Genomic DNA, 24029 nt, shown 5'->3' on the forward strand with positions numbered 1-24029 from the left:
CAGGAGCCCCATGGCCTCCTCCTCCTCCTGGCTGGTGGGATGGGAGTATGGAGCAGCACAGCTCCCTCACAGGCACAGCAAGGAGGGCTGTGGCACTGGAACAGGACAAGGAGGAGCAGCAGGGAGAGCTCGTGGGGGTCACCACGGCCGTGCCCACTCAAGGGACACAGCATCAGCACAGCTCTGCACACAAGGCCGTGGCTGTGAGGGACAAGGGACACCTGGGACTGGCAGGACCAGCTCAGGGATGCCACTTCCAACAGGGAGAGCGTGTGCAGGGCAGCTCCAGCACAGGCACCCCACACAGCCTGGCCCAGCAGGCACTGCCAGGCTCAGCATCCCCAAAGCACGGCCAGGCAGCAGCATCCCCAGGGACACACACGCTGCTCACCGCCAGCACCATCGCCAGGGCCTTGTGCTGCCACCAAGCCAGTGCCACCCCCAGAGGCAGCAGGCACAGCACCCCTCCGGCAGCAGCACACGCACACACGGCCCAGCCCTGCAATGCCAACGTGCTCAAAGTCTTTATTCAAGCCGCGAAAAGCAGCCCCTGCCCCAGAGACACCGGCGCTGGCAGCAGAGGGCTCCAGCCCAGCAGCGCCCAGCAGGAGCAGCTGCCACTGCTGCTGTCACCGCAGCTGGGCACGGCACAGGCAGGGACGGGAGGGGACATCAGGAGATGGGTCCAGGAGCCAGAAGTGAGCAGGATGTCCTTCTCAGGAATTTCAGGTCTTGATCCTACATACTGTGCAAAGAAAACAGACAAGCCCATCAGCTGCTGTAACTTGTCCTGCCACCCTCTCCCCCTGCCCTGCAACGCCCAGTGTGTGCTGCAGCAGACTCAGGCTTGGGGAGGTGAGCTGCAGTCCTTGGTGCAGACAGGTTGGACCTGGGCTATCTCAGTGCTGGCAGCCCTGGCTCCGAGTGTGTGCAGATGCAGCAAAACCTGGATCATGTCCTCGGTGCTGCCCAAGGACAGGGAGTGTTTCACTCTTTGGTGGCTTTGGTGAGTCCTGTGCAGAGCCTGAATGAGCCTCCTGGGGCTGGAGGAGAGTGGGGAGGCCCTGGCTGACCTGGGGCTGCTGCAGCCCCACTCAGGGCAGATCATACCCAGAAGGATTTTTCCCTCCCGTCTTGGGCATCTTTCCCACAAGGAATGAAACAGGAGGTTCTTTATCAGACATTGACAGGAAATAAATTTGCAATACATTTCGTTGTGAACAAAGGAGGAAATTCTTTCCTCTGCCAGGACTCCAGACCTTATCTCTTGCAGCACACACTGTACAGTGTGCATCTTCCAATGGGTCTTGCAGGGAACTGGCATCTCCCGTAAGTGCAGTATCCCCCTCTTTGCCTGCATCCAGCTGCATTTTGGGTTTCCATGGGGAAAGAAACACAGAACAATTAAATCAATCATCTGGGAGAGCAGTGTGTGGTTGCAAAAGGCTGATGCTGTTTGTGCATTTCTGGCCAGTGGATGGGCTCAGCTCCAACCTCCCCACAGCAAAGATCACATGCAGGGCAAAAGAACATCCAGAGGCACCCAAACAGCAACAGCTGGGTGCAGGGTGGAAGCCTGAAACCAAACCCCTTCCTGACCCACAAAAGAAACCAGGATTCTACTTCCATGGTCTCTCTCCACTCCAAGTCTGTGTCCTGTTGAACAACCACTGGACAAACACCTCAATCCCCCCTTACCTTTGCATCACTCCCACTAATCCCACATCTCAGGACATGGAAAACCCCAGTAGTGGAGGATCACACCTGTCCCCATCTCCCCTCTTCCCCTCTCACCTGCAGCACCCTGCACCAGCAGGAGGATCAGGGGGAAGAGCAGGAACAGGATCTTCATGGCTGCTGCCTCTCGCGGCTCTTCACAGGGCTGCAGAGGGGACACCAAGGCAATGGGGACATGCAGGACCCCAGGTGGTGCAGGAGCCTGGGCTCTGTGGTTCACCACACTGCAGAGGGGCTGCTTCCAGCCACAGCAGAAGATGATTCCTCTACTTTCCTCTTAAAAACAATTCTTCGGTCTGTGATACCCTGCCAACCTCAGGAGCATTTCATGATGTTTCAGTCTCTAGGAAATCCATTCCCTCATCTGATCCTTTTCCAGGAGACCCCACAGTCACCTACCTGATGAAGATCTTGGTGTTCAGGCAGCAACAAACCCAACAGGAATCACTTGTGGCCAGTGGCCCTTGGGTCCAAGGAGCACTTTTTTGGCCAAAACGCTCTGATTTTATATCGTTGCAAGCCATGGGGACATTCAATGATTTTTGCTGACACATCTCCCCTTGGCCAATCACAAAGCCACCCATCCATGTGGGGACGCTGGGGCTTCTCCTTATCCCTCTCTGATGCAATGGCAGCGGCTGAGGTGCCTCCTGGGGCTGTTGCAATCGTCACCGTTGTCCCCGTGCAACACCTCTTGTGACACCCGCGGCACAGCGGCACCGGGCTGTGGTTGCCTGGCATTAACTGCCTGGGATGGGCAAAACAGGCTGGTGGGTGCAGGCAGAAGTAGGAACCAGTCCCAACCAGTCTTTCCTATGATGGGGGTGAGGCCCTGGCACAGGTTGCCCAGAGAAGCCGTGGCTGTCCCTGGATCCCTGGAAGTGTCCAAGGCCAGGTTGGATGGGGCTTGGAGCAATCTGGGATAGTGGAAGGTGTCCCTGCCCATGGCAGGAGGGTTGGAATTGGATGACCTTAAAAGCCCCTTTGTCCCCAAACCCTTCTGTGATTCTTTGATAAAATATCTGTCTCTTCCGGTCACGTCAGTTTGCTTAGTGAGCTCGTACTGTGCGATGCACAGAAACATTAAAAAAATTTTGATTTCCTTCTCTTTTAACGTGACAAGAACAGCTTCATCCTTGCCAAGGGGACTTGCATTTGACCTGCCAGGAAGTGATAACCTTAGGGTTGCCTTTCTGATGTCTACTCAGATAAACAATGAAAAGAGGAAATGCAATCAGGTGAGACCATACCTCACCTCATTCTGTCTGAATCCACTGCTTTTAAAACTGCCCTACTTGGTACAAAATCCACAAATGTGGTTCAACAGCAGCAAAATGCTGCGTAAAAATATACAATCTATGGGAGATTAGTGAAGGAAGGTGACTAGGGCCTTATCAGGCCTTGAGATGTGGACTTGATCAGGAGAGTTTTTGGATTTATAGGAATTCTGTGGTGTTTTAGCAACATAAAGATCAAGGCGTCTCATGGAGGAAAGGTCATGAGACAGAAAGAAGCAATGTATCCATGGCTGCTTTCTGGCCACGCCCTACATGCTTCTCATTATCTGTCCTATGTTCCTAGTAAACTTTATTTCTAACCCTTTTTTGTCCAAACAATGTCTGTGGTGTGTCTGCAGAGCTCTGGTCCATTGATCAGAGAGACCAAAGCTCTTGGAGCTGGATCCTGGAGAGAAGAATGGGGCTTGAGGTTGGATGAATCAGGGACACAGGATCTGGTGTCATCTCTCAGAGACATGCATGGAATCCTGGAATGGTTTGGAAGCAACCTTAGAGATTCCCTCATTCCACCCCTGCCATGAGCAGGGACACCTTCCACTATCCCAGGATGCTCCAAGCCCCGTCCAACACGGATTTGATACATGATGGGGACATCCCTTGAACATCAATCCATAGAAGTAGAATTGGGTGTCTATTGATGGGTCTTTGTGTGTGTAAGGACCTTGGAATATCCTCACTCATGGAGGTTTGGAACCATTCTCAGGACCAGCCCAGGGCCAGCACAGCCAGGTGTGGAAAGGGCTTTTGGTCCCCACTGCAGGGAGGCCACAGCTGGGGCCAACCCTGCCCAGGGGAGCTGCTCTGACCTGGGCATCTTGTGCTCGACCCCATCAGAGCTGCAGCTTGGCCTTGCTGACCCAGACTCAGAGTTGGACCCATATCTGGCATCCTGATTTGGCCTTCTCTGTACCTACAGCAATGCCCAATGCCCCAGCAGAGGCTGCTCTACCCCCTGGCTGCCCTGCTCCATGGAGGGGGGCAGTGGGTGTCCCCTGTCCCTGCAGGCCCAAGGTCACTGCCCCATGGCAGTGCAGGGGCCACCCCCATGGCACCCCTGAGCTGAGCATGCTGCATCTGCCACAAGGATCATCCACCCACCTGGGCTCCTAACTGAGCCCCCCACCCCTACCCCAGGTCTTGAACCCTCCCAGCACTGACGCCCAACTCAATCCCAAGCTCCTGAGAAGCCCCATGGCACAGCCATCAGTCCCTCTGGAGCAGAATGACTTCTCCCACCCCTCAGACACTCCTGGACCCCACAACAACCCCTTGGTGCCCCCCACCCAGGCCCCACAGCTGGGGAGGGACCCAAGGACATCACAGCAGTATGTGTCCCATAGAACAGCCCCACGAGGACTCCTGGCCCAGCTTGGGAGCCAGTGGACAACCAGCAGGTCCCCACTGAAATTAGGGGTGTCGTAGAAACCCCCATCCCTAACCCTGAGTGTGCAGTGCTGGGGTCCCCTCGCTGAGCCAAAAGGCTGGTCCCTGTGAGTGTCACATGTGTCCTCCCTCCCACCATGGGTGGAGATGCTGGTGTGGCTGAAGCCAGCACGGAGAGAGGGTGGGTAGTGGGACAGTGTTTGTGCGTCCATGTCTGTCAGGAATTCCCCCTGTCCTCTCTGCCCTTCCCTACACGCAGAGGAAAGAGATGCACACCCAGGACACACATCTTTGCAGCGGGAATGACCACCACCTTGTATTGGCGACACTGGGATAAGGGATTCCCACGGGATCAAGGTCTGGCTGTCCAGGGTTGCTGCTGCCCCTGGCAGTCCTTGGTGCCTCCAGGCAGCATCGTCCCCACCATGCAGAGAGGGCAGGGGCTGGTGTCCTGCTCGGGGGTCCAGGAGCCCATCAGGGATACCACCGCCTGCGGGAGGAAAGGTCTGGCAGTGCCTGTCCCAGCCAGGGCAGCAGCGAGGGCTCAGGAATGTCCCTGTCCCCCTGGGCTGCATATTCCCCTTTCTTCTTCCCCAACAGGCAGCAACCTGAGCCCTCCGGGCAGACCTAAACTTACATCCGACAGCAGAATTCCTGCTCGGAGCAGAGGCCGACGCGGCCGATCCCCGGCGGGCAGGAGCGGTGGGAGCAGAATCCCCCGCGGCGCTCGCAGTCCTGGGCTGATGCTCGGCCCGGGGACAGCCCTGCAGGGCACGGAGAGAGGAGACTTTCAGCCGAGATGCTGAGCACAGCCCCTGCTCCCTGCGTGGCCAGCGTTAGCCCAGCCCTGCTTGTCCCCTGCCACGAATGCTGAGCAGGTGTGTGCAGCAGAAATCGAGGTGAGTTTACAGCACTTGGATGGGAGACACTCACTACACCCCTAAGCAGGCTCCTGGAGAGGTCTCCATCGTGCCTGCTGCCTCCCTCCTGGACCAAGGGAGAACTCCGAAGGTGGAAGCAGGATTTCCCTTCCTCCCTCCTCCTTCTCCTCCTCCTCTCCAGCAGGGCTGCTGTGCCCTGTGCTGCTGACTCAGAAAGACAAGGGTCAGGAGGCATGGAGAGGGAGCAAATCCCAGTTTGGGAAGGATGAGGGCTTTAGTACAATGTCCCAGCTCTGGTCCCAACAGCAGAACCTGCAGCTGGAGTCTCTCCTTAAAGCTGTGGGGTGAGAGAGACGCCAGGGAGGATGGCACAGCCACCAGCACAACTTACACGTGCCTCACCAGCTCAGTTGGCAAATCCTCCCTACAAAAACACTGACAAAGGACAACCCCCCCACATTTCTTACCTCTCACTCCCTGGAGCATCAGGAGGAGCAGAGCACAGAGGACAGGCAGGAGCCGCATGCCTGGGAGTGGCCGGCAGGGTCGCAGCTCTGGGGAGAAGAGAAAGGAAGCAGAGGTGAATGGGAGGGTCCTTTCCTGCAGGTCGTGTAGCACCTGCACGGGGACAAACCTGAGGAGAGGGGATGGTGACCAGTCACTGCTGGGACGATGCACTCGGCAGCCCAGGGTCGGAGCTTCCTGGCACCAGCAGCAGCAGTTTGGTCTCTCCACGTGGCACAATGTCCCTTGGGAGGGCTGAGTCCTCAAAATGCCCAGCCCCAAAGCTCCTTTTTCTGTTTCTTCCCCTGGCAGAGAAAAACAAGCAGAGCTTTCCTCCTCTGACACCTGAGAAAGATTCCCAGGCCTCCAGCCCAGGATCTTGTGTCATCCCGTCTTGCGTAAGGGCCGCTCGGTTCTGCGGTTTGCTGGACACCTCTGGGGACGCACACACAGCATCCCTGTTCGTTAGGCCTTGGCAAACCATCAGCTTTCACCACACAAAGGAGCTCTGTCCTCCTCCCCCCACGGGAAGCGTGCTCTCTATGCTTCGCTTGAAAATAACCGGGAAGACGCCACTTGGGGTGACATCCCCATCCAACCGGCAATCCCGGGAAGGACAAGCTTTAATTGTGACTTTGTTTGGTGGAGTTTGCTGTGTGTAACCCTTTATTGTTTGATGGTGCATCTTCATTCAGTTCCCAGCGTTGCTGCGGGTTCATCAAACGTTATGGGTACGTGTTTGTGGATGGATGTTAAAAACACACTCGTGCATGATGTGAATTCACTGAGCAGTCACATGAATTGTGGAATCACACAATGATTTGGTTTGGAAGGGACCAGGAGGTTTCATCCTCCTGCCGTGGGCAGGGGCATCTTCCACTATCGCAGGTTGCTCAGAGCCCCATCCAACCTGGCCTCGAACACTTCCAGGGATGGGGCAGCCACAGCTCCTCTGGGCAATACATGAATATTCCTTTGATTCCAACAACTCACCATATTTCATTGTTTTTTTCACTCCCCAGTGAGGGAAATTGTACAAAGTATTTGCAGATCTGTACCCAGGAGGATCACTACAACTCTGCCATGGTAGTCAGAGCACTCAGGAGAGCTTCTTATTTCCTTCACCACTGAAGGAAATCCTGATCCTACAAACACAGTCAGGAAAAAGGGGAAAAGGCCATGCCCCAATTTTTTTTAATATCTGCTGAGCTGTCTTGGCATCAAAACCCCAGGAGGCAAGGGACTGGAAGCAGCTACAGCCAGTATTCAGGCTCCTTACAGAGCTTCATTAAGGTGGCAATTAGCTGCATCTCTGTGCTGTTGCCCTTTAGCACATGCATCAGCTAAAGTGGAAGTGGAAGTGTTCAAGGCCACGTTGAATGGGGCTTGGAGCAACCTGGGATAGTGGAAGATGTCCCTTCCCATGACAGGGCAGTTGGATCTAGATGATTTTAAGGTCTTTTCAAACCCAAACCATTTTATGATTCTCTGATTCTATTAATTTAAACATGTAGAGTGTTGAGGAGATGGAATTGGGATAAGAAACGGGGAGGAGATGCACAGCATGGATCCTAGGGAGTTTCAGCCTGTGTTGCTCTAAGCTGGCTCTTGAAGCCATTCCCCAGCCATAAAGGCAAGGACAGATATTTGTGGTGGTGAGCTAAAAGCATGATGAGACTGGATTCTGAGTGATGCTGGCCACAGACAGATTAACCTAATATTACAAGGGCTAAACCCTCCCTGCAAAGTCCTCACTCTTTGAGCAAAATTCTTGTGCCATTCCCGTTTGTGAAACACTCACCTACTGTGGATTGTGCAAAACCTTCTTAGGACATCAACTGTAAATTGCTGGTTTGGCTCCACTTGGCAACTTCCTCAGGTTTCCCTCCAGGGAGATCCCTGGGAGGAGGCTGTTGGCCCAGCTTCCTGCCCTGCCCAAGGCTGTGGTTTCAATGGTGGCAGAGCCATTTGCAGAAACCTCTGCTTTGAGCAGGCCCAGAGACTGCAGGAGCTGGGCCTGTTCAGTCTGGAGAATACTGAGAGGGGGTCTCAACAATCCATATAAATATCTCCAAGGGGTGTCAGAGGATGGTGACAGACTGTTCTGTAGTGCCCAGCCACAGGATGAGGAGCAATGGTCACAAAATAAAACACAAGAAGTTCCACCTCAACATGAGGAAGAAATTCTTTATGTTGAGGGTGTCAGAGCACTGGAACATCTGCCCAGGGAGTCCGTGGAGTTCCCTGTCTGGAGACATTCCAAACCCACCTGGATGTGTCCCTGTATCACCTGCTCCAGGTGACCCTGCCTTGGCAGGGGGGGTTGGACTGGGTGGTCTCCAGAGGTGCCTTCCAACCCTAAACATTCTGTGATTCTGTGGTTCTGTGAGGGGTGGGCAGATGCTCTGCAACAAATGGGGAGCTCAGGGCTTTGAGTCAGTCCTTTGCGCTTGGGTTGGTTGCTTCCCTTAAAAAGTCAACCATTACTGCTCCTCCCTTCACAGAATCCCAGAATGGTTTGCGTTGGAAGGGACCTTAAAGGTCATCTCAATCAACCCCACAACTTCCACTATCCCAGGTTGCTCCAAGCCCCATCCAATCTGGCCTTGGACACTTCCAGGGAAGGGGCAGCCACAGCTTCTCTGGGCACCAAGGATTCCATGTCAGCACAAGGATGCTCCTGACTGTGCAGGAACAGCTGCAGAGACAGGAGCTGCACCTTCTGAGGTTTCTGTTGTGGTCCAGGGCAGGACAGGGTAAATCTCTTAGAAGAGAAGTGATCAAAGTCACCGAGGAATTGGCCCCTTGCACGTTTCTATAATTGCCTCAAGCAATGTCACAGGTCTAACCCTGACCTCCTGATTTGCTACTGCAGCTGATACAAATTTTGCAGATTCACTCCAAATTTACATCAGACAGAAAAACCAAGGGTAAAATCGCACTTCAAATTACCAATTTGTCCTGTTCGGTGCGCCTTTAGTTCCTATAATAAAATAAAATGTTGTTCCCTGGTCTGAAAGCTCTGGGGAGATGGGAGCCCCAAGTTTTCAGAGCAGAGGTGCCGTGAAGCATCACACTGGAGAAGACTTTTGTGCTCTCAGTGGAAATGGTGACTGATCCCAGTTATAGTCACAACAGAGAATTCCCTAGCAGGCATGTGTGAAGAACTTGCCAGCACTCTCTCAATCAGCAGCCCAGGAGGGGAAAATATTTTAGTGAGCTACACATTCCTGGCAAGTTTAGATTGATTTCAGAATTCTTGTTTAAAATTCTAAGTGGAAATAAGACTTGAGAAATGAACTACTATTGAAAATGAATGACAACACCACACAGGGCAGCCATGCAACCTCCCAAGATCTTGCTTTTATTGAAAAGAGAATGGCAAATCCTTGGTGGCTGGTCCAACAACTCCTTGAATCCAACAGTGTCAAGAGTGATCATTCCCGGAGATTCTCCGCCATCAGCCACACTACAACCTGCACAGAGGAAAGAATATTCCAGGGTTTCCAGAATTATGATTTTGAGAAAAATCCTGCTACTTGGGATTCAAATGATAATTTGGGAAGTCGTCTTTGCCCCAGATAAATCCTAAACTTACCATCTACAGCAATTATACCCAAAACGACATGACCCCAAGTAATCGTTGCCACGAGGGCATTTCCCCCTGTGGCAGAAAGTCCCACGATATCCACACTCCATGTAAGGTCTCCTGGGTCTTGCCAAGCTTCTACCTTAAAAAAGAACAAATAAACCAACAAATAAACAAAAATGGGAGACATTTTATTTCTGGTAGGGATTTGCATTTTGCTTAATCCCTGTGAGCTGACAAAGTCATGACAGTTCCTCCTCAGAGGAGGAGGTCTGTGGGTGGAACAACCAAGCAAATGCTTTAATTCCTTCTTCTGATGTGTCTCCAAGCCCAGGACTCCCTTAGGAACCCAGATTTTAGGGACGAGCATCAAAGAGCTGATAGAAAACAGTAAGTGGGCACTTAGCAGCTCTTAAAACCTTGTAGGTCGAAGTTCAGGAGAGATGCACCAGCTCATCTGGGAGGGTCCCATTTATATAAAAAAGAGGGTAAGAGACTTTTAATGTAAACAGACAGTGATAGGACAGAGGGGAATGGTTTTAAACTAAAAGAGGAGATATTTAGATTAGGTTTTAGGAAGAAATTTCTTTATTTTGGAGGTGGGGAGGCCCTGGCACAGGTTGGCCAGAGAAGCTGTGGCTGTCCTATCCCTGGAAGTGTCCAAGGCCAGGTTGGACGGGGCTTGGATCAACCTGAGCTAGTGGAAGGTGTCCCTGCCCATGGCAAGAGGATGAAACGAGATGATCCTTAAGGTCCTTTCCAACCCAAATCATTCCCTGATTCCATGGTTGTATAGATTTGGCTGTTTCCCTCCTTATACATTTCACCCATGTCTCAAACAGGTCCTGGTGTCCAGAAGTCCGCAGGGATGGCTCCCAGACATGGATAAGTTAATCAATCCCTGCAGAACAACACTTCCATGCCACCAAACCCTGCACACCAGGCATTACCCTCTGGGTCTGAACAGCCTGGAATTGCTGTTACCTACGCGGCTAAACTGAATTCCCTGCTAAAATAGGATACCCGCGTTCAAACTGCCTTCTGTGCTATTCCCAGAACAGCTTTTATCCTTGGAAGTGCTAATTGTCAAGGATCAAAACAACCCCAGGGAGCAGACTAGCAATTAGGCAGGAGGTTTCCTGGCCCTGCTTGGTCAAATAATAAAGATGTATCCTGGCAGCTGATGTGTTCTGGATGCACCTGACTGAGTGCACATGAACCAATTAATTCCAGTTTCCAGCTCATCCATGGAACAACGCTAAGCTCAGCGTATTCAGAGATGGGGAGCTCGTTCCAGCAGAGAGGTAATGGATATTACATATGCACAGTGCATCCTGCACATCCCTGGTGTGCTGGGTTCCCAGCATGTGAGTGGAGTGATTCATGCACACCCAGAAAATCCCAGGGAGAAATAAAGGAGTTCTTGGAAGGGTGAGTAAAACACTCCTGGTCTCAAACTATCTGTCTGTGGGGCACTGCAGAGGTGACTGTGAGCACTCTGAGCTCTCAGAAACACTTTTTTCCCAGATACAGATAAATTTCTTGCTTTAACATACCCAGAAGATCCTACTGAAAACAGCCCAACCATGCACTGTGTGTTAAATAAGGACATAAAACAGACCAGAGGAACTCTGCCCAGTGAACTGCCTCTGGGAAGTGCCATAAACAGGGGCCCAGGCAAGAATAAGATCAGACAACCACACAGAATCATAGAATCACAAACTCATTTAGGCTGGAAAAGACCTTTAAGATCATCAAGTCCAATTGTTAACCCAGCACTCCCAAGTCCACCACTAACCCATGTCCCCAAGTGCCACATCCACACATATTTTAAATCTCTCCAGGGATATATGTGACACTTCTCCCACATTTCTACTCTTCTGCAATTCATCACAGTCTTTTCCGATCCTTACTTCCCCAGAGGATGCTTTCCACCCTGTTCCCACAGAGATCAGAACTCCACCAGCCCTTGTTTGTGCACAGAGTGCCCTGCAAATGTAGCCATGCCATTTTCAGGGCTGATATTAAAATACAATCCCTTTTTCTGGATAATAGAGTTGGTTTGGGGTTCCAGACTCATCTGCAGCCCCCCAACAGGCACAGCCTACACCACCCCTTATGGCTGAACAGGTTTCTCCACCAAGGAGATGCTGCCAGTAGCATTTAAACCTTAACTCATGATTTTGTGCCTTTCCACCCCATGTCCCAGCTCCTAAAGCAAAGGATATTTGAAAAACATGGGACCAGATTCCTTTTTATTTTTTCTGTGTGCTTTAACAATATTTGATTATGATTTAATTTGTTTGTTGTGTGACCCAGAGGGAAAGTGATTTAAGGACAATCCTGCAGGGTTTAACAGGGAAAATGTTGGTGCTGAATGATAATTTTGGGATTGCCCCTCATGCTTTCAAAGTGATACTTGGAGTATTTGTCTGCTAATTTCATTTTTCATCTGTAATCTGCCAACAAGTTTTGAATGATTTGTGTGAGGATTCTTTGCAGGAGGCAGCTTGGCCACATTCCAAAGGGGACAGGAGACCTTTGCAAGACACCAACATCTTCTCTTTAGTCCCTCACCTTCATTTACATCTTACCTGCAGCTCCGTGGAATGCCACCAAAAGAAAAACAAGGAGAAAAGGAAGGATTTTCATGGCAGACAGTGGGCTGGGAACTCAGGTCACTGCAGAGAAAGGAGACCAGGACATTGGTTAGAGGTTTGTCCCTCCAGTCCCAGAAGTGACATGGAGAAATGTTCTTCAAGACCTGGCAGTTACCTAAAAGAAGTTATTACACATTTTTGTCATGATAATGTCTATTGTCCCAAGGTTTTCCTGGAGCACACATAGGATCATGGCACAGGAATAAAACTTCCATGCAAAAATTTCAATTTTAAACCCCCTTGTAACTAATACATCAAGTAACCAGGTATTTATCCTTGATTTCTCAATACTTTGCAATGCATTGCAATAAATTTGATTTGCCTTATGGAAGTTAAAGCTGTTAATTCAGAAAGGAAAATGAGACAATTTTTGCTAGATTTATGTAAAACAAACCCATGAGTGTTCTCAAGTTTGTCTAATAAAAGGAGAGCAGACAAAGTTCCTTCGCAATTAAATCAAAATCCAACTTCTCCTTATTCCTGCTTAGAAGCTGTTGCTTTTTCTTCAGCTCAAGAATTACATGATTTCCAGGATAAATTTTTTGAGTATCTGCATTTCCTGCAGCCAATGAAAGCTCTTCTCCCTTATCAACATTTGACACCTCCAGAACTGGCTCGTGTCAGACTGGAGTCACTGCACAGTTAAGGCTATAAAACAAAATGCAGATAAACATGAAAGATATGAAGTCTCCAGCCCATTTAAGAAGGACAAAACCTTTTAAGAGGGGCTGAATAATGAGCATATTTTGGTCATTACCAGGTAGGAGGAGGCTCTAGGCTGGAACAGTCCCAGGATCTGTGTCAACCTCCCGGATGAAGGAGCAGAGCGTGGGTTTGTGCTGTTTCTGGAGGGTGGTGAGGGATGTTTGACCTCCACAGCCTTCTGGTGGCCAGTGAGGTTTTGGGGAGCTCTGGGGACACCCAATGAATCCTCTTTGCTGTCGTCCTCCTAAGAGGAACCGAAGTTTGGCTTTCAAACCATTGCAGCATCGCCTCAGGAAATGTGTTGAGATGAGAAAAACCACCTTGGGCCACCTCCCTCTGAGCAACCCTTTGGGCACAGCAGGTCACTCAAGGTCTCTGTTTCCATCTAGTTTCAGAAGTTTTATATTTCCTTACAAACATGAACAATGTATCACCATAGCCAAAAAAAACCCCCTTCAGCTGGAATGATGTTAAAATCAAACCCACCAAACCTACGTTAAACAGGAAGGTAGTTCTTCCTTGGAAATTTAGGAAGAGGGTTAGTGAGCTGTGATTATTTCTACATCATTGCTGCTGTTGGAAGGCACAATCAAGAACGTGGAAAAGATCTGCACTAGGAAATGGTAGGGAAAAAAGTGAGAGAGGAAAACCCTAAGTGTTATGAATAAAAAAGGAAAAAGTGGTTTGTTTTTTTTCAAATTTTTGCACCAAATCATTTTCATTACTGGGTTACCTGCCTGGCACGTAAGATATTTTATGCCATATCTATTCGTGGAAATTTTTACAGCCCATGCCCAGCAATTTTAGTTTTATTATAATCTTTACTCTCTTGCTAGGGACAGAAGAGTTCTCTGAGCACAGCACTCTTAAGCATCCTCCTTTCTCACCAAGGATTCCTCTAACGGCTCCCGGCTTTCCACTCATTTACAGACATTTCTATAAATTCCGGTTGCAAAGGGATCTTCACCGTCTTTTTATCCCTCTTTCCTACTTGAATCCGGCCGGCCCCGTTCCATGGGAGCTGCCGTTCTCTGGCAGCTGCTGGAGCACGGCTGAGCTCATCCCCTGCAAGAGCCTCCCTGGGCTCGCCTTTCATGCCCTGCGGGGATTTTTCTTAGATGTCTTTGTTTTCTCTCCCAGTCAAAGCAACTATTTCACTGAGGTTTCGAGCACAGCCTTTTCAGCATCTTTCAGGCTGCCCGGAGGCTTCTTGTCTCTCTGGGCTGCTCCTTTGGGTGCTTTTCTTTCCTCATTTTTGCTTTTTTTGAGGTTAAATACTCACATGTTGAAAGTATTAGGTCCCACAACGTGGTTAAATATAATTGTGCTGTGGTCACTTTTACAGAGCAGCTCCCACAAACAGCTTTGGAACTGGGTCCTTTGCACCTAACCCGGGAAGGCAAATGCTCTGGTGGGTGCCAGGACCAGCTGTTCTGAGAATCGCCATTGTACAGCAAGAAAAATGTACATTTTACAGAGGAAAAATATAATCTCTGCATCTCCTGGCATTATCCACAATCACCTGTCAGAGCTGCTCTGCTGCATCACCTCAGGCAAGGGAAGGACCTGCAGAAGATGTGCTCTGGTCCCCGGGTCCATCAGGGCGGGGCTGTTGCTGAAACCCTTCCCTGAGGTGTTGTGAGGTGTTTGCTGACAGATGTGCAGCCAAACATCTAGGCTGGAAAGGGGCTCAGCACTGTGATGGACAGCTGGGTCTGTGTGATGTCACCTGTGGGCAGCTCATCTGGAGCACTGAGCCCAGATGTGGGCGTCTCCAACACAAGAAAGCCTTGGAGCTGCTGGAGAGAGTCCAGAGGAGGCCGTGGAGATGCTGCAAGGGCTGGAGCCATGGGCAGGGACACTTTCCACCAGATCAGATTCCTCCAAACCCTGTCCAACCTGGCCTTGGTTGCTTCCAGGGATCCAGGGGCAGCCACAGCTTCTCTGGGCACCCTGGGCCAGGGCCTCCCCACCCTCACAGGGAAGAATTCCTTCCCAATATCCCATCTATCCCTGCCCTCTGGCACTGGGAAGCCATTCCCTGTGTCCTGTCCCTCCATGCCTTGTCCGAAGTCCCTCTCAAGCTCTCCTGGAGCCCCTTTAGGCACTGGAAGCAGCTCTGAGGTGTTCCCAGAGCCTTCTCTTCTCCAGGATGTAGCTTTGTTGGAGACCTGAGGAGTTTCTTAGTAAAAGAGGCTCCTGGGTGCTGAAATCCAGCAGAGAAAAGTGCAGCCAAACTGGTGGCTGGGAGGCAGCCAGAGCAACTGGAAGCTGGCAGAGAAACTGGGGAGGGTGGCTAGCTCTGGGAATTTCTTCTGGAAGGCCTTCTGGCTTTCTCCTTCTCTGCCTGGTGTAGTTCCAGGGTGATGATGGCACAGGATTTATTCCTGGCTCGGAACACAGGAGAAGAGACCGAGGAAAGACAGCTGAGACGCCTCAGGGTGGGAATGACGGTGCTGGGGGACAGGAGGGGATGAGGTGATGAGGTTCACACATCTCCTGTGGGTGACAAGAAGGGTCACACTGTGCCTGCATGGACCCTGGCAGCTTTCTCACGGCTGAATTTGCAAAAATGGTTCTTCTACATCCCACTCTCAGCTCTGGAAGGGGCTTCGGTGCCCATTAGAGGCTGAGTTGTGCTTTGTATGCTAAAAATTGGATTTTCTAGGAATGGGCCACGTGGTATTTGCTGCTGTGGAGGACAGAGGCAGCCAAGGCTGAGCTTCCCTTGGCTCCAGAGCCCTAATTACACCCCTGACTTTATTAAAATGCTTCGCTGGAGCTGGGCCCAGGAGCTCAACATCATTAACTAATGAAACACAAATACGGGCATGGCAGTGGGACAGGAGGGAAAGCAGGTTGTCCTTTACACCCAAAGGGCCCCCAAACCCAACCAGATGGAGTTGAGGCTGCAAAGATGCCAAGTTCCTGGTGAAAAGCAGTGCTGGAGACTGACAGAGAGCCTGGGGATGCTCCCACGAGTAGGGACAACCAGGCAAGGACATTTCTGAGCAGTTTGGTGGCTCCTGTTACACAGCAGAGCCTGGGCTTTCTTGCCAGTTGCAAAAAAACCTCAATAAAATTTAAAAAACCAACAATAAATATATGAAAGCCCCTGAACACAGGTACATCCAACAGCCCAGCTGATGTACAAAGTTTTGGGAGCTTCCTGCAGCATTTTGTGAAAACCACCAAAACCATCAGTGATATTTTGACTTAATTAAACCCCTCTTCGTGGCTTTTCCTGTAGCGACCTGCTGGGGATTTATTTTCTAAAAACCATCAGGCATGGAGGCTGCAGGGCTGGAATTCGGGATAAAAAGCAAATGCACACAAGAGGTCCCCTGCAACCTCCGACGCTCGGGATCCCATTTCACAACGGCCTCATCTCTGTGGTAGGGCGGGAAAGGAACGGGATTAATTTATGGCTCTGCGCACGGCATGTCCCAGCTGCCACCTAGTGCTCATCCCTGCGGCACGGGGACATCACGGCCGTCCCACGGGGGACATCGGGGTGGGCTCGTCCCAGCGCACAACAACTTGGGGGACACGAGGGTGGGCTTGTGCCAGTGCACAAGAACCCGGGGAACAGTGGGGTGGGCTTGTGCCAGTTCTGAAGAACCCGGGGCACATCAGGATGGGCTCGTGCCCACCGCACAAGAACCCGGGGGACGCCGGAGCGCGCTTGTGCCGGTGCACGACAATTTGGGGGATAGCGGAATGGGCTTGTGGCAGCGCACAGTAGCTCCAGGGGTCTCGGGCTGGTGAAGCCCCGTCGGTCTCTGTGTCCCCAAGCCCCCGAGGGTGACGCAAGCACCGTGATGTCACACTGCCCGGGGAGGGGACACTGGGGAGGTGCCCGGGGAGGCCAGGGAGGCCGGGGAGGGGCGGGCGGAGCAGGACCGGCCGCGGCGGCTCTTTCCTCCTCCTCCTTCTCCTCCTCCTCCTCCTCCTCCTCCTCCTCCTTCTCCTCCCCTTCCTCCCTCCTCCTCCTCCTCCCTGTCCTGCTCCCAGGATGCGCGGGGCCGTCCCCAGGCTCAGCCTGGCGCTGCTGGCGGCGGAGAGCGGCGCCCGTGAGTGAGCGCGCAGGATGCGCGGGGACGCGGGGGGCTGCGCTGCCGCGGAGGAGGGGGGAAGGCGGATAGGATGCTGGCAGTGACCCCTCTGCGGCCATCCCGGGGGATTCGGGTCACCCCCGGGAGCCGGGAGGAGGGGGGTCACCCCTGCGCCCCCGCGCTTGGGGAGATGCGCGGTTCTGCCCGCGGTGTCCCGGTGGGCGCGGGCGTTCGGCACCCCCGAGGGCCCAGCCGTCCTCTTGGATTTTTAATACGAAAAATAGATTCCTCCTCCCTCCCCCCTCCCCCACTTATTTATTTATTTATTTGTTTATTTTGGAGCCCGAGCTTTTTTATCAGAGCCCTTCTTGGGGCCCGGCCCCTCGGTGGCGGTGGCTGTGCCACAGCTGACAAAGCCACCGGGAGCAGGCTTGGAGCTAGAGATAAGGACAAGGGCTGCGAACCCCCTGGGCGGGCTGGGAGATGGAGTTCTGGCGGGAATGGCTTCAAACTGACAGAGAGTTGGTTTAGATTGGATATTAGGGGGAAATCCTTCCCCGTGAGGGTGGGGAGACCCTGGCACAGGTTGCCCAGAGAAGCTGTGGCTGCCTCATCCCTGGAAGTGTCCAAGGCCAGGTTGGACGAGGCTTGGAGCAACCTGGGATAGTGGAAGGTGTCCCTGCCCATGGCAGGGAGTGGAATGAGATAAGCTTTAAGGTCCCTTCTGACCCAAACCAGTCTGGGATTCTCTGGTTGTGAATGGCACCTCTCAGTTGCTGGGGGTTGTGGCTGTGTCATCCCTCAGCGCCGCCTCTCTGCCTTTCTCCAGGGCTCTGTGCCATCATCCACTACCTTGTCCGTGGGCAGCTGGGCTGGTTCGGGCTGACCATCGCCTGCCTGGTGCCCGGCTACGCTGCCCAGCTCCTCAGCATCCTCTGGTTCCGGGCAGACGGACACTCACCTGGCTGCTGGCTCCTGGCGCTCCACCTCCTGCAGCTGGGCCTCTGGAAGCGGTGAGAGATGCTCCCCATGATCCACCCCGCCTCCACAACCTGGCTGCAGCCCCAAACTTCCCCAAAGCAGGGTGGGCAGCTTGTGATGGTGACTCTTGCAGGTACTGGGATGTTCTGCGGGTGGAGACAGGCGGCAGTGCCGGGGAGGTGCTGGCTCAGCTCGGGGACGTTTGTGTCCTGCGGCTCCTGGAGGCCCTGCTGCAGACCCTGCCTCACCTCCTGCTCCAGGCCTATGTTGTGGTGGCTGTGGACCCAGCAGGCTTCATCCCTGGTGAGTTCCCAGGAGGATGGTTCATGCTGGGGAGGGGCAATGCGTTTGGGTGAGGGATGTGTGTGTCCTCTGGATGGAGGAACGTGCGGCAAAGGGACTGGGAAGCCTCGATGTGGAGCAGCAGGGACAAGTGTGGCTGAAAGATCTGCTGTGGCTGAATGCAGAGGTGGCTGCTTTGCCCCAAAGGTGAACTTTCAGGCGTGCAAAGAGGGATGTTGGGTGCCGAGTCATGACATGTGCAAGGTCACACTTGTTCATTGTCCATCTCTGGTCCGATGGCAGCGATTAGGATGGAGCTGCCCTGGGGCTGCAGAGCTCTGCCCATGGAGAGAGCACTCAGAGGGTATCCACAGGGAGATGCCAAGCACACAGAGACCAGAATTAGCAGGATTTAGTTGAAATACTCCAGTTTCATCCCTGGTAACATTGAAGTCAGGTTGGACAGGGCTCGGAGCAACCTGGTCTGGTGGAAGGTGTCCCTGCTCATTGCAGGGGGTTGGACAGGATGGCCTTTAAGGCCTTTGCGTGATTCACTTGCCAGGATCAAGGGGTGTCTGGCTTTTATGGGGATGCTGTGCTACCAACACCTCCTTAACACAGAGAATTGGCCCTGCCATGCATCTGGGCCTCCATCAGAGCCCTGACTGCCCCTGTCCCCTACAGGTGTCAGTGCAGGGCTGTCTCTGCTGTCCCTGGCCTGGGCTTTGGTCTCCTACAGCCATTTCACCTGCCTGCTGAGGCCTGGACACCTGAGCCCGCCGGCCGCCGTCATCCTGTGCCTGCTGCTCTGGAGGACAGGGATGCTGGGCACCCGGGTCCTGGCCCTGGTGCTCTTTGCCAGGCTCTATTCCTTCTGGGTTTTCGCTGTGGCAGGTAAGACCTGAGATCCCGTTCTCCACATTTCACCCCGACATCAGCCCTGCCGTGCTCCTGGTGCTGCGGCTGTTGGCAGCATCCCCCAAGAATGGCTTTGCAAATTCAGTCCCTTTGATGCCATGATGATTTTTTGCCTTTTCTTTTATACCCTTTTTATACCTTTTTATAACTTCTGTACTCTTAGTGCTTTTTGCCTACATTCTTGGACTTGTTTGTCAAGCTAGGACACTCAACATCTTAGAGGCTTCGTAGTTAGGGATCAATGTGCCCCAGACCCCAAGGTCCTCTCCAGAACATATTCTGTAAACTGAGATAGAACCATCCAGGGGAAGGCTCCTTGGGGATGGGGGCTCATTTGAGCCTCTCATTGGGGAATCTTTGATAGATATGCTAATTAGTAAGGCCTGTAATGTTATACCTGATCTTTTGGGGGTGTGCATTGTGGTGTGCATTAAGGTGCATTCGACCTGGGAGTAGTGCACCTAAGGATCCTTAAAATAAATACCAAAGTAAAATCCCTTTTTCCCTTCTAACCGTGTTTGACTCTTGATTTTAAGACCAGGAAAAGGCATCACCTTCTCCCTGCAGGTGTCCACTGGCTGCTCATGTCCTTCTGGCTGGTCGCCCAGCAGACGGATATCGTGGCCCAGCCGTGCCGCTGGAGGCTCTTCAACTGCCTGCTGGGAGCTGTGTACATCTTCTGCTACATCAATGTCCGGCCTGGCCCCTCCAAGACCAGGGTGGCCGTGTTTTATGCAGTGAGTACCTGGGATATTTTGTATTGCACATGGATGCAGCTGCTGGGGACAAGCAGCAGCTTCAGACTCTCAATTTTCATCTCTCATATCACCACTTGCTAAAAATCCAGCGTTTTACTGTGTCCTGACAAAGCCATGTGCTCACCAAGGCTGATGTGCCATTCTGAGCTGCCTTTGATTCCTTAGAGGCAGCCTTACAATGTCAGTGGTAAAAAATAGGTGAAAATCTTGCAGAAAGTTCAGTTCAACAAGTTCTATGTTTAAAGTGATAAATTAGGTGCAAAATGTAACAGGGGAAGTGTTCAAGGCCAGGTTGGATGGGCTCGGAGCAACCTGGGATAGTGGAAGGTGTCCCTGCCCATGGCAGGGGGCGGAATGAGATGATCTTCAAGGTCCCTTCCAGACCAAACCATTCCGTGGTTCTAAGAATCTATGAAAATCTATAAACTGGGTATTTTCTGTTGTCAGAGGCAGATCTAAAGCCATCAGAAGGAAATAAGTAATGACTCTCTTCCCCCTGCCCTGCAGATAATGCTGATGGAGAACACGCTCCTGCTGCTGTTGGGCACCCGGTTCCTGCAGGCAGAGCTGAGGAACAGCCTGACTGTGACTGGGGCTGTCATGTCAGGGTCTGTAATAGGTAAGAACATTGATTTCAGAGCCTGGATTGCACATTTTGAGAGTAGTTTGAGGAAATGAGCATCCAGACCCTTGTCCCAAGTCCCTCTCCAGCTCTCCTGGAGCCCCTTTAGGCACTGGAAGGGGCTCTGAGATCTCCCTGGATCCTTCTCTTCTCCAGGTGAACACCCCCAACTCTCAGCCTGTCTCCAGAGCAGAGGGGCTCCAGCCCTTGGAGCATCTTTGTGCCAAGCAGGATCATATTTTCCCAGTGGGATGGGGCAGAGGGAAGTCGGGTGGGCTTTGTGCAACTTCCCAGACCCTCAGATCAACTGTGTTAAAGAAATGGGATGGAAAAGGAGCAATTCCTCTGGTCTTGGATGTGTTTAGGATATAAGTAGGAAGGTGTCTTAAAAACCTGCTGGTTGAAAGGCCAGAGGATGGGGATGCTGTGACATGGAAGGTTTCCTGCATTACTCATCTCCCTGCTGGGCAACTCTCAGTCTGCAAATTAATCCAGATTAAATTTGGGCCTGATTGTGCACTTCCTTTCCCAAAAACTGCTCAAGTGGGATTCTTGCATCCCTATAAATGCTCAAAAGATGTGCTGCTCAGACACCTGATGCTCAGCAGCGTCTTTGCAAAGGTCTTGTTGATCTGGAGGTGCAGCAAGTTCTGGCCTCTTCACACCTGACCAAAATGCTGCTGGGACTCATCACTGACACCTTTCTGCTCCTCTCCAGGTGCCACAGCTCTGGTGATTTACTACAGCCTGCTTCATCCCAAGTCCACGGAGATCTGGCAGGGATTCCTGGAGACAACCTGCAGTGCTGCAACAGCTGGGGATGAGGAGGTGTCTGGAGAGAGCTCCCAAGCTGGGCAGAGTTCAGGGACTTTGGGAGATGAAGAGTCCTTGGCAGGGGAAGAGACCAAGACAGACCCCAAAAATGAGACCAGCTCATCGCTCCTGCAGTCCAAAGGGTGTTTGGAGGACAGCTGGACAGACCATCACCACTGGCTGCTGGTGAAGCTGGCCTTGAAGACAGGAGATCTGTCCGTGATCAACGCAGCTTTCGGAGATGGTGGCGTGGGAGAGGCTTTTCCCGGAGGATGGACAATGGGGAAACCCCCTGGTGTTGAGCCTGGGGCAAACTTTTCCCTCCCCATGAGGGACATCCCTCCCTCTGGGCTGGCAGTGGGGAATGGGGGAGGCATCAAACCCGGCGCTGGCACTGTGGGAATGGCACAGGAGGGTGGAGCAGGGCAGGAGCCTGCTTTTCCCCCATCCACATCCCATCCTGGTGGCTTCTCCCCGGATTCAACCGAGAGCTCCTCTGTGTATTTCAGTGCAAGCGCAGGAGGAATCACCTCGCCTGGGACAGGGATGGCCACAGCCACGAGCACAGCCCTGGTGCAAAGGGACAGCGAAGCCCAGCCTGCCCCAGGCTGCCTGGGAAAAGGAGAAGGAGGAGGAGGAGGGGATTTATCCTTTGGGATGGCCAGCATCAGCCCAATCCTGGGCGCCTGTGCCCACAAGTGTCTGCAGAGAAGCTCTTCCCTTGGCAACACAGGCAGCTGTGGGGTGGCAGGTCCCCCCAGAGAGGGATCAGAGCCCACAGGGACAGAGGGTGCCCTTGTGGGGTGCCATCACCTTTGGGACACCCACCCCTGTGGCCTGCAGGGGACTGTTGTGAGGAGCAAGCTGAGGTCACCGTGCTTCACCTCCACTCCCAAGGCTGGCCCTAAATGCCCCCAGCGAGGACTGGGGGAGCTGGGAGAGGGGACAGACCTGTCTGGGTTGCCAGGGTGACCCTGTAAATGGCTGCACTGTCACTTTGGGTCAGCTTTGGGGTGACTGTCTCGTCAATAGGGTATGGCAGGAGGTGGTGGGACGAAGACTGTCCCCACAGTGCCCCTGCCACGGGGCTGATGTGCTCCTCCATCACTGGGACATCACCTTCCTTCTCAGTACATCTCCTTGCAGTTCTGAAGAACTTCAAAAGCCTTAAAAAGCCATAAAAATCCAGGGCTGGTTATTTATTGAGCTTATTTATGTCACAGTCCTGCCAGGCAGCCGGAGCCTTCTGCCTTTGGTGTATTTGTGACAATGACTTGAAGTGTGTCCTTTAACCAGTGCCCGCACAGGCTGCTGGCCTGTCCCAGTGTGGAGATCTGGTTGCTGTCTCCAGGGGCTGCACTGCTGGCCAAAGCAGTTTTCTCAGGACAATTAAGTGCCTAAACCAGAAAAATGGTGAGTTTTACTCCCAGGTGTCCTTCCTTCCAGGCAGAGTAAGGCCGCAAGTAAGGCTCAGCATTGCTTGATTTGTTTTTCCCCACCAGGTTTATCTTGAGACCTTTTCCAAATCCATTTTTGGGGGTCTCATAGGATTGCAGATCCTCTTCATGCTGCAGACCAGAACCTCAGGACCTGGAATTACAGCCAAAAGCCATGTCCTGCTGCTTGCCCACTGTTCTGCTTCCTCAAGTGGCCTTTCCTCTCCAGCCTCCTCCTTGTCCCCTTCCAGCTGCAGATCACAGGATCCCAGAACTATTTGGGTTGGAAGGGACCTTAAAGCTCATCCAGTTCCAACCCCTGCCACAGGCAGGGACCCCTTCCACTAGACCAGGTTACCAGGTTATGATCCACATCTGCCTGGATGCTTCCCCCTAAACTTAGCCTCAGGCCAAATCTCAAACCAGTTCTCCTGCCACCGTGAAATCCCCAGTGCAGGCAGGGTTTATTTATCTCAGGAACTAAAACCATCAGTACCGTGGTCCCAGAAATAGTCAGTGCTTCCCACCAGGCTGGCTGGGCATGGATTTGTGCCCAGGACACAGGTTGGTGCCCAGGACATGGCTTGACATGTTAATTGAGGTGTGAGCAGCTGGACTCACCACCAAGCTCACGTGTGCCAGCTGGAGCACATCTGGCTGTGCTCTGCAGCTGTTGTCCCACTGTAGGCAGGACTCTGGTGGTGCCACAGGGCTGGAAAGGCAGCAGGAAGAACACAGGCATGTGATGAATTATTAAAAAAAGCTTCCACAATGCATTCACTGCTCAGGGCTGACCCTGCCAGATGTTTCCTTGAAAACCCACGTGGTGCTGGATGTGGAGTGAAGCCACATTCCAAGGTGATGAAGGCTCCCTGTCTCCAACTGAACCCCAGCCCCCCATGCTGTGGCTGTGCTCTGCAGGCAGGAGCAGTTCCAGTGGCTTTTCCAGAGCCCTTCTCACTGTGTGGATCACACAGAAGGCAGCAGCGCTGCCGGGCCATTACAGGAATTTTTATCTCGCTTGGTTTTCTACTTTTGATAATGTATAATTATGCTTCAAAAAAACCCTAAACCAGCCTTTGCTGTGTCTGTGTCTCATGTTGGGGTGCACATAGGTGTGGATGGGTCTCCCTTCCCACTCTTGGCTCCTGCAGCCCCAGGATTCCCAGTTGGGATTTCCAGCGCGAGGGTGAAGAAGGGATGTGGGCAACAGGAGGGAATGGCATGAAAATGTGTCAGGGAAGGCTAAGGTTGGGTGTTTAAAAAAGATTCAGCCAGCATGAAACTGTCCCACAGGCCAGTCAGAAAAGAAGCAGACAATTTTGAGAAAGTAAAGAATACTTTTGTGCGCAGGAGTCAGGTGTAAACAAGGGCTTTGATTTCTCAAAGCACACCCACAATGCAGAG

The 24029-nt window shown here is 52.5% G+C and overlaps 3 protein-coding genes and 1 long non-coding RNA gene across 4 annotated transcripts; 1 reads left to right on the forward strand and 3 right to left on the reverse strand.

The window, feature by feature from the left end:
* Positions 1 to 500: 500 nt before the first annotated feature.
* On the reverse strand, positions 501 to 4270 carry LOC125323031. Its single transcript, XR_007202338.1, has 4 exons — positions 2137 to 4270; positions 1795 to 1882; positions 1260 to 1364; positions 501 to 745 (listed from the first exon to the last, which is right to left on the reverse strand). It is a non-coding gene; the product is annotated as an uncharacterized LOC125323031 (long non-coding RNA).
* A 432-nt stretch (positions 4271 to 4702) lies between these two features.
* Positions 4703 to 6307, reverse strand: LOC125323016 (gallinacin-5-like). Its single transcript, XM_048297535.1, has 4 exons — positions 6149 to 6307; positions 5767 to 5853; positions 5056 to 5182; positions 4703 to 4908 (listed from the first exon to the last, which is right to left on the reverse strand). The coding sequence occupies exons 1-4, from the start codon at positions 6285 to 6287 to the stop codon at positions 4893 to 4895; spliced, it is 369 nt and encodes a 122-aa protein (XP_048153492.1). The 5' UTR covers positions 6288 to 6307; the 3' UTR covers positions 4703 to 4892.
* Positions 6308 to 9397: 3090 nt separating this feature from the next.
* Positions 9398 to 12952, reverse strand: LOC125323025 (gallinacin-4-like). The gene is made up of 3 exons (XM_048297544.1): positions 12810 to 12952; positions 11987 to 12073; positions 9398 to 9534 (listed from the first exon to the last, which is right to left on the reverse strand). The coding sequence occupies exons 2-3, from the start codon at positions 12042 to 12044 to the stop codon at positions 9398 to 9400; spliced, it is 195 nt and encodes a 64-aa protein (XP_048153501.1). The 5' UTR covers positions 12045 to 12073; positions 12810 to 12952.
* Positions 12953 to 16715: 3763 nt separating this feature from the next.
* Positions 16716 to 23699, forward strand: XKR5 (XK related 5). The gene is made up of 7 exons (XM_048297519.1): positions 16716 to 16830; positions 17642 to 17825; positions 17927 to 18096; positions 18760 to 18969; positions 19561 to 19730; positions 20259 to 20370; positions 21092 to 23699. The coding sequence occupies exons 1-7, from the start codon at positions 16773 to 16775 to the stop codon at positions 22156 to 22158; spliced, it is 1971 nt and encodes a 656-aa protein (XP_048153476.1). The 5' UTR covers positions 16716 to 16772; the 3' UTR covers positions 22159 to 23699.
* The last annotated feature ends 330 nt before the right edge of the window (positions 23700 to 24029 follow it).

Source organism: Corvus hawaiiensis, chromosome 3 (genome assembly GCF_020740725.1).
Source record: "Corvus hawaiiensis isolate bCorHaw1 chromosome 3, bCorHaw1.pri.cur, whole genome shotgun sequence".
NCBI lineage: Eukaryota > Metazoa > Chordata > Aves > Passeriformes > Corvidae > Corvus > Corvus hawaiiensis.